This window comes from Gouania willdenowi, chromosome 12 (assembly GCF_900634775.1).
Source record: "Gouania willdenowi chromosome 12, fGouWil2.1, whole genome shotgun sequence".
Taxonomy (NCBI): domain Eukaryota; kingdom Metazoa; phylum Chordata; class Actinopteri; order Blenniiformes; family Gobiesocidae; genus Gouania; species Gouania willdenowi.
Genome location: NC_041055.1, coordinates 1,799,459 through 1,809,551, shown reverse-complemented (window position 1 = coordinate 1,809,551; position 10,093 = coordinate 1,799,459). Strand labels below are relative to the sequence as shown.

General features: G+C 35.7%; 1 protein-coding gene across 1 annotated transcript in view; it reads left to right on the top strand.

Moving 5' to 3' along the window:
- The first annotated feature begins 1,157 nt into the window (after nucleotides 1-1,157).
- tbca (tubulin cofactor a) overlaps nucleotides 1,158-10,093 on the top strand; it is a 23,557-nt gene continuing 14,621 nt past the window's right edge. Inside the window, exon 1 of the mRNA XM_028463364.1 lies at nucleotides 1,158-1,291. Within this exon, the coding sequence (XP_028319165.1) occupies nucleotides 1,239-1,291 (53 nt within the window). The 5' untranslated portion in view covers nucleotides 1,158-1,238. The remainder of the gene's footprint in view (nucleotides 1,292-10,093) is intronic.

The following is a 10,093-nucleotide window of genomic DNA, read 5'->3' as shown; positions in this document are numbered from 1 at the left end:
TTTTGTGTCCTGTCATGTCTTGTCTTGTCCTGCTATGTCTTGTCTTGCTGTGTCTCGTCTCATCTCGAGTAACCTTTCCTGGTCTTGGTTTGTCTTGTGTCCTGTTGCTTCAAGTCTTGTGTTATCTTGGCTTGTATCATCTTGTGTCCTGTCATGTCTTGTCTTGTTGTGTTGTGTCTCGTAGTGTCGTGTCTCCTCTCATAATGAGTTGTCTCATCTTGTATTGGGTCATTTTGTGTCTTGTCGCTTCGTGTCTGAGTCGTCTCATGTCGTTTCATGTCCTGTCATGTTGTTTCGCCGTATTCTGTCTCGTGTTGTCTCATGTCATGTCCTGGCCAGTCTTGTCTTGTCTTGTTCATAAATAATCTGCAAAAAGAAATTGATTTATGGTTTCAATGCAACAAATAATCTCTACATATAATTTATTTATTCTCGGCCCACTAGAAAGAAGAAATTATTGAATGTTTTAGTGTTTCCTTAAAACTTTTTTCATTTTACTTTCATTTCCTGACCAAAATATTATCCAACTATTTGGTTATCTCGATCATGTATGACTTAAATTCTTTTATTTTCAATTTACAGTTTATTGTGTTATAATCTCTTTCTCTAATTATTTGAGGAATTTTAATACATTTTTAATATATATAATATGTTCATTGTTTTTAATAATTAACTATCATAGTTTTAAGGGTTTTACTGAATAATGGCTGGATTTCAATAATCTATTTATTTACAAATAGTTTCAGATGTATAATAATTCCATTATTAAGCCAATTTTACAGCTTGGCTACAAACAGTATATATAAATGTCTTTATAATCACAGGTTATCATTGTAAGTAAATAGTAAAGTACATGATTTTAAAAAGTACAATAAAATACAGCACCTTTCATCGTAATTTTTTTTTTATTTTACTGTACAATATCATCACATAAAATAGTTTTCAAAAAATAAGTAGTTATTTAACCGAGCAAAACGCCTGCTTAAATAAATAAAAAGTTTTAATTACTTTTATCAGATAAATGTTTATTTGATCTTTAAAATGTCTCAAAAACTAAAAGGTGTTCTTTTAGATGTAAAATCTACGTTATTTACTCCTGTTTTCTGTGCTCATCGCAGTATTGTTATGGCAGATCGATTTATCTGTGAGCGGCTCATTACGCCTGTTCTTTCAATCCATGCACACGCAGCAGACAATTAGCTTAGCCTTAGCTCACTGGACTCTCTCCATCACCGACCATGGCAGACGCAGCAACCAGACAAATCCAAATTAAAACCGGTATCGTGAAGCGGTAAGACCTACTTTTTTTTATACAACTTCACATACATTTGAACGGTATGCATCTTGAGCTATAAACAGTTACTGAGAATGCACTTTATGCTAACTAGCTTAGCTTTGAGTACACGGCGACCAAGCCGAAGGCATTGGCCGATATTGGTGTTTGTTAGTCGGACAAGGCTTTAACTTTACTCCGGTGCTGGGGTGTGTCCTCCGGGTGAGCGCTTGAAAAGGCTCGTCATTGTGGGATTTTCGGGCTTTACGGCCTTGTTATTATTTGTAAATGTCTGTGGTACTAGTATTTATATAACATAGCGTCATTCTTATTTCAAAGATACTCTTTATTTTTTTCATGTTTAAATTCATTCTCAGCTCCTAGCAGCTAGCTACAAATGCATCTACTGCTGTGTTCAGCACTTTCTGGTTCTGTACTACTCCTACAATTATATTATTACAGTTATAAATTAGTTTTTAATGCACTTTGACGCACTCATGTCACATTAGCTGAAAGAAAAAAAAAGAAAAAAAAACTAAATCCACTTACAGACAAATCAATCAGTAGTAGATTACTTATTATATTACGAGTATATTACTTTGTGTTGTTGGGGTCCAAGTTCAACAGTGTTGTTCTGTTTACTCAGCATTTACTTCCTCTTCAAGATCTGCTGAGATCTTTTGATATTATTGATAATTTTCAAACTTATTGATGAGTAAGACTCATGAAGTTGTGTAAGTAAAATGTTTATTAATTTAAAGCATCATCCTGAGAGCGTGAGTCGTTGAAGTGAATAACACTGTATGTATTAGGGATGCTCATGTTTTCTGTTTTTTTAAATTAGGTACTTATGTCAATCAACTTATGGTGGCGTGTCGACACGTGCAACAGGTTATAAAAATGTATCTCAATAATTTCTGGTATTTATCACGGTAGCAATAAAAAGTACGATAAATAAGTAAAACAATTATCAACTTAATGTGTAAAGAGGTTCATTACAAACACTAATTAAATGTAATAAATCAACACTACAATTTGCTTTATTAATAGCATTTACACATTAAAAAAGGCTACAATAGCTGCTAAGGGTGTGCCAAAATATCGATACAATGATATACATATGTTATTGATTCACTGGCGCCAACTATCTATATTAATTTAGTTTTTAAATATATGTTTTTTTTCCTTATTAGTAAGAATGTGCAATATATAACATTCTCGCCGGTAAGAATAATAACAAGGCCAACACGAACAAAGATAGAGGACAACACTGACTACAGATGAGAATACACAAAAAAGGAAGTTCAGAAGAAATCAAGAATGTTTTGACCAGAGAGACATGTAAACCCATGTAAATTTGCGATGGTAAAACAGGGGACGGGACCCGGATAAGCAAACTGCTTCTCTCGTCTCCTTTTTCGGCATGTACAAAAAAAAGAAAAGAAAAAAAAAAAAAAAGTGAATGTAACCATGTCGGAAATAAACTGAATAAATAAATAATAAATAAATAAGAATATGTCATCCCACGATAGAAACGATAAAGTCCCATGTCTGAAATCAGCGAGGGCCACGGGCCATTTGTCCCTCAATTTAGCCAAGAATGTCCCTAAAAACCTTGTTCCAGGGGCCAAAATTGTCCACAAGTTTGTTGTCAACAACTTATTCTCTGGAGCGGAACGCTGTTCACAGCAGCTCCTCAGCGGAGCCTCCACGGTGTGCACCACTGCCGCTCCCGCCCCCAGCCCTCACACACATCACGGCTACCTGAAGCTGCGATACAACACGGACCATCTAACAAAGGGAACCAATCCAAGTTCCTCCATCAGATCCACCCAAAGTTCCACAAATACGGGTACAGAGATGAACCCACAGCAACGAACTCAACTAAAGCTATCTTTGCTAAGCTAACCCACCAACACACTGACTGGGCTAAGAGCTAAAGCTAACCACTCCATATAAGGAATAGACCAAGTAAAAAGAACATGTCTTACTGTCATAAAACCACAGAGAACCATCGATTTGTTTATGGTCAGATAAAAGCTAAACATGTCACACGTTGTGTGAAATAAATGTTAGCATAAATGCTAATGTCACTATTTTTAAATTATATTTCACGTGTTCACAGACAAAGCTGGTCCCATTAGATGAATTTTACTATTGAGATTATTACACCGAAATATACTGAATGATGAAATCATCAGCTTGATCTGGTTTAATTATAGGAAATATTATTATTATTTATTTATTAACCATAACTTTATGTAACTCATTGTCAGATAAATTAAACAAGATTCAGCAGCAGTAAACACACTAATGAAGTTATTTGTGCTTTTTTTAGAAAATAATTTCATTTTAAGTGAGGAAATAAATTAATTACATACAGTAACACTAATAGTGACCCACATGCACTAAAATATTCCATAAAATATCAGCTCATGAGCTCTTGGAATCAGCAGTTATTGTAGTCTTTTTTTAATGTGTCTAGTGTTGATGTATACACATTTATTAGTGTTTGTAATTAACCTGTTTGCACTTTAAGTTGGGAATTGTTTTATTTATTTATTTATAGTTTTTTATTTATCGTGATTTTTATTGTTATTGTGATAAATACCAGAAATTATCGGGATAATTTTTTTTAGTCCTTATCGCCCATCCCTACTTATTAGTAGGGATGTAACGATTAATCGTCAGGCAGTTAAAAATCGATTCATAGGTATCACGATTGATATCGATACTTTAAAAAAAGTACTGCGATTCAATTTTCAAACAGCAGAGGGCGCTATATATTTATCCCTTCTCTTGTCCAGCGGTGTACCGGCGGGCGGAATCTGCTACTATTTTCTTTCTGGCCGCCTTCTACTCTTACATGTTAATGTTACATGTTCATAAATGATTCATTACCCCTTTAGCACCGAAATAATATTTGTAATATTACGTGAATATCTGTAAAAGTCACGTTTTTCTATTAGCTCTGTCTGCTAGCATAGCATCTCTTCTTCACTGCTAGATTAGCTGCATGCCAACCGACCCCTGGGTTACTAGCGCCCTCTGCTGGTCCAAACAAATATGTGTGCAATGACGGTCCAATTGTTAAGGCACAAAATATATTTTCACTTGCACTTTTAAAAAGAAAAAAGAAAAAGAACTATTATGCAGTTTTGCATTGTTTACTATAGAACCAGAATTTAAATTAATAAGCTGCTTCTTCATTTGTATTATTCCTTTTTTTTTATTTCATTCAAGATTTATTTTTAGTTAAATTGCATTGTTTTGAATAGTTTATCAATGGATTCTTTTGACAATTAACAATAAAAGGAAAATAATACAGTATTTTCAATATTTTTCAGTCATCATTTGACTACAATCCCATTTTGTGAAATAAATTGTGAGAGAATCGTATCGTGAACCCAGCATCGTGAATCGTACCGGGAGTTGAGTGAATCGTTACATCCCTACTTATTAGTAATAAGTACTTAACTTGTGTAATAAGTTATTACTCAAGTTAAGTATAGGGCCCTATAAAATCCACGTTAACGGAATCGCAGACGGAATCAAATGGACAGATTCTGCATGAAATGTGTCACCGTGATGGGGAAATGTTTCCAGGGAGCGCTCATTAGGAGCACCGCCCTCACCCTTTCCGTCTTGGCCGCTTCAAACACCGCCTAAACTACCCAAATCATCACTGACTCCTAAATACAGAGCCGACCAGTGCCTGCTTAACTTTGCTGTGCCTGTTAAACTCTGTTTCTTGTCCAGCGTTGTAGTGCTCCGTGAAAACGTGATCAGCTATAATCAGCTTCACCTGCTTAGAGTGTTTTAACGACATCTCATCAGCGCTGCAGAAGATCCGTGGGAAAAGTTGCGTGTTGTTGTGAACGAGACCATCAATGTCAGGGTAATGCACTGACTGAAATGTTTATTTTTCATATTTAGTGACATTTTCCAGTTTTCATAAAACAAGTTCATTCTTTTTGTTTTTAATGATTTAAAGTTAATTTGCACAAACATCATTAACAATAATTTGGTGAAGCATTAATTTGGATCAGTCTTTCTTTAAATACTTAAACATAACACAAGGACATGTGACTAGTTGTAGTCAGTGTGTATCAGAAGAACCACTGTGCAGTATATAGGGCCTTCTAAAATCCGCGTTAACGGAATCGCAGACGGAATCACGGAACCGGCCAGTGAAAACGGTTAAGCGCGGAAATGGACAAAATCGGCATGAAACGCCGTCACCGTGGGGCAAAGAACGTTTTTATCACTGACTCCTAAATACATAGCCTCCAGTGGCCGTTTAACTTTGCTGTGCCTGTGAAGCTCCGCCCATTTTTAGTGTAGCGCAGCGGTGCTCTGTGAGAACGTGATCAGCTTTAATCATCTTCACCTTCAGTGTTTGAACTGTTGTCTGCCTCACTAAGAATAACTCAGTCTGTGTCGTCCTTTAGTTCTTTTTATTCCAGCCTTTTGTCCGTACCTCGTAGCTACACATTCACAGTCAGCTAGCTACCTCAAGTACAACCGTTTCAGTGGGAACTTCTGGTTTACAAAATAAAAGTCCGTTGGAGCAACGTTATTAGAATGTTCCATTCTAACATCTCATCAGAGCTATAGAAGATAGGATCATTTAAATTAGGTTAATTTAAACTAAGTTGATCAATAAACCTGATCAGATTCAGTAAACCATTGATAAATGAGATAAATCAGGTGACATTAATGCTGTTCTCATACTTCTTTATATGACATATAAATAATTAAAAGGGGGCAGTCAGAATAATCCATGTCACTACAACTTATATCTACCTTTTAATTGTATCTTACTTTATTTTTGATATACGTTTTTGTTTAATTATTAGTTTTTTTAATTTGTTAGTATTATTTTGTTTTCTCACAGGAGTTAAAAACTAATGTTTTCTTTACAAAATGATAAATATTTCTAAAAAAAAAATGGAATTAAAAAATTTAAAGTGGGAAAAAAATAAAAGGGATTTTATAGGGCCCTAACTATTCACATTGTTTTACTTGGATGTCATTCATGTGAAATTGATTGACAGTTTTGTAATGAAATGGATTCAGTGCAAAATTCTGAATTTCTTCAGTGACACAGATATCGTAATGTATCGTGGATGAATTTTCCCGTGGTATATCGATTATCGCAGAATCGCTGTATTGTGATATAATTAAAGGTTAAATTAAGATTAAATCAGGGCTTTCACCTTTATTGGTCATATTCTGTATTTTATTACAGATATGAAATTTGTCCTCTGCATTTAACCCATCCCTGAGGAGCAGTGGGCAGCCATTTTTGCAGCGCGTGGAGAGCAGTTAGGGGTTAAGGGACTTGCTCAACATCCCACAGTGATGGCCCGGGTGAAATTTGAACATGCAACCCGCCGATTACAAGCCCTTAACAACTAGGCTGATTTCTGTGTCAATATTGAGTTTTTCTGCAACAAGCAGTGGCTGAAATAACAGGTCATTTCTTTTATATAATTTTAAAAGTAGACGTAACAAAAAGGTTTTAAATAACAGCAAAGCATAACAACAGGTTACATGTATTCTGTTTTTTTATTTTGCAGAAAGGCTGTACTTGAATTAACTTAACAGTAGCATAACTTGCTTCACCCCATGGAATTAAATTCAGAGGGTCCAGCTGTGATAGTGGGGTCTCCTAACCCTCTTCCCCTGGTCAGGGGTCTGCAACCTTTACTGTACAAGGAACCATGTTACCTCATCTCACCTGGAGCCGAAAAAAAACCTTCTCAATGAAGACAATACAGTTAATTAGATTCTATACAGTTAAAATTATATAAAATAATGTTTGATTTTATTTAGATTTTGATTTAAAAATAGTTTAGAATAAAATAAATTGACATCAAGAAATAAAACAGCATCTCGGTTTACATGAAGACAATGTTTATAAAGAAAATTTTTTTCAGTTAATGTATATGAAAGTCTACAAAAAGTAACATGAATTTGATAACACATGATCATGTGATCAACACATGCTAATTACTAATTTCTTGCCACACATAAAACATGCATATTTAACCTGTACATTGGTGGTTAAATGAATCTGTTCCCACACAATTAAAATCTCTATTTTCTTCCAGAATAGTGTTTTTGTTGGTTTAGTTATTTTACCAGGGATTTAAAACTTAAGGTTAGTCACAGGTGCAGGAAAGTTCATTGTCTGTAGATGTTGCAGGAGGTGAAGTAGGAAGGTGCTGAGTCATTGTACGGTGTGATTTATTTTAGGTTAATAAATAGTTATATCTTGATTTTATTTGTCAATAATCATTAATAGCTTCTGTAAAAAAAAAAAAAAAATTCAATAGTTTTTTTAAGCTATAGGGAGCCATTGCATGAGAGTCAAAGAGCCACATTAGGCCCCAGAGCTTCAGGTTGCAGACCCTGCTCTGGGAGAACCACAGCTGAACATTTGGCCAGCCATTATAGTCCATCAGTTCTGGTCCCTCCAGGCTGATACCGATGAGCGTGTACGCTCTATCACTGCGCTCGACACGTTCTTCCTTTTTACTGCTGCCCTCAATGTGAGCGCGCACTCAGTGAAGGGCTCGTTTTGCCTCGCTCCGTTTGCAGACCGCGCGTACTCCAAAGGAGCACATTGGTGTTTACACTCCACGCATTCACCGTTGCTCACCTGCAGCGCAGAGAGAGAGAGAGAGAGAGAGAGCATCCAAAATCAGGTCACCTATACGCACGTGCACGGATGCGGTCAGATTAAAATGTTCACTCGCACACACTGAAAAAATGGTCGCATATGCAACCATTTTGGTTGCAGTGTCGAGCCCTGTGACGTGTGACATGTTAGCTTTTATCCATCCATACAAGTGTTGAATCTCACCAAAAGTAAATCAGTGGCTCTTTGTGGTTTGATGACGGTAAGCCGTGTACTTTTTACTTGGTCTCTTCCTTTTGATATGAAGTGGTTAGCGTTAGCTCTTAGCCCAGTTTTGTGTGTCAGTGGGTTAGGTTTGTTAGGTTTAGTCCAGGTTCCAGTAGGGCTGCTTGATTATAGAAAAAATAATCATGATTATTTTAGTCATAATTGAAATCACGATTATCCAAATGATTATTTGTCAACCAAAAAGTTATTTATTTTTTGTACAAAAAAACCCAAAATATATTCTTTAAACATAAATAAAATCCTTCAAACACTAAAATCAAGTATGTTCACTTTTGCACAAAACAAAACACTTGTTGCACGTGATGTGTCTTTGCTGTAGGTCTTCATCATCAAACCCAAAGTGTTCCCATAGAAGAGAATTTGACTTGCCACTTGTTTACCAGCGTTTCTCCTGCCATGTTTCAAGACCACTAGCAACAACTTTCCTTGTGTTAGCCTGCAGGCTAGCTTTGGCTTTGACAGGGGCGGAGGGGAGGAGCTTGCATGTTCGTGGATTAAACAACTCAAAGTTAGTATTAATAATGTGTGTGCCGAGCTTTATTTGTAGATGTCTGAAATACTGGGTTTGTTTTATTTAGCGAATAAAAAATATATATACATATTTTTTTCTTCAAAATAATATTTTTTTCTCGAATATGTTATTTTTGTAATCGTAGGGTGTAATAATCAAAATGTAATAGAATTTTGATTAATTGAGCAGCCCTAATTTCCAGTTCATAATCGTCGTTGCTGCAGGTTCATCTCTGTCAATGTGTTTGTGGGAACTTTGGGTGGATGTGGTGGAGGAACTTCGACTGGTTCTGTGTGTGTGTTGTGTGTGGCAGCAGCGCGCCTGTGGAGCTCCCGTGAGAGAGTAATAAGTTGTTGACAAAAAACTTAAATGCAATTTTGTCCCATGGAACATGGTTTTTAGGGGCATTCTTTGCTAAATTGAGTGACAAAGGGCCCTCGCTAATTTCCAACAGTGTGCGCACTAACATACATCAATGGGAATTTATAGTTTCTATCGTGGGATGACATATTCTTACTAGGGGTGGGAACCTCTGGGTACTTCACGATACGTGATATAAAGCTCACGGTAACGATTATTTCACGATGTGATGATACTGCGATTATCAATATATTAGTCAGAAATCAATCTACGATAATCTATGACATAAGAAAAAAAGATTAAGTGGAAAAAATAAAATTTTTATTTTATATCTCTGAAAGACAATAAATTGAAAAATTGTCCCATGAACAGTGACACTATTTTAGTGCAACATTTCTGTAAATAAGTGTCAACATACCAATGTAAATAAATATCTCCAATAGTGCTTTCTGTAAACAAAAAATAGGGTCTTTCTTACCAGTGACACCAGAATAGTGCAATATTCCAGTAAACAATATATTGGTTCCTTCAACAAACAGTGACAAAATTTCTGTGAAGACGTACCTGCACATTTTAGTGAAAAAGCAGAAAAGGTTTTGGAAAAAAAAAAAATTGATACGTAACGGGAGCATATTGATAATCGATCGTGCGGAAAAATATTGCGATAGATCGCCGTATCGAGATATTGTCACACCTAATTCTTACTGGTGGGAATGTTTTTGATGATGTATCGTAAAGATAATATATCACACATTCTAACAGTGCATTTCAATTGGTCATTCGGTCTGTGTCTGTCACTGTCTGACAGGATTATTAAACTGTCTTATTCTACTTGATAAAAAAAACAACATATTGCAGCGTAATTGTGCCGTAGATATAGAATAGCTGTGTCCTCGTGACTGTTGTTCATGTGAGGCATTTCTGTTTCATGTTGGGGCCTGATTTAAAATAGAGAGAAATAAAAAAAAAAAACGGGTCAGGGTAATTTTTACACCGAAACGACTTCTATCCTCAG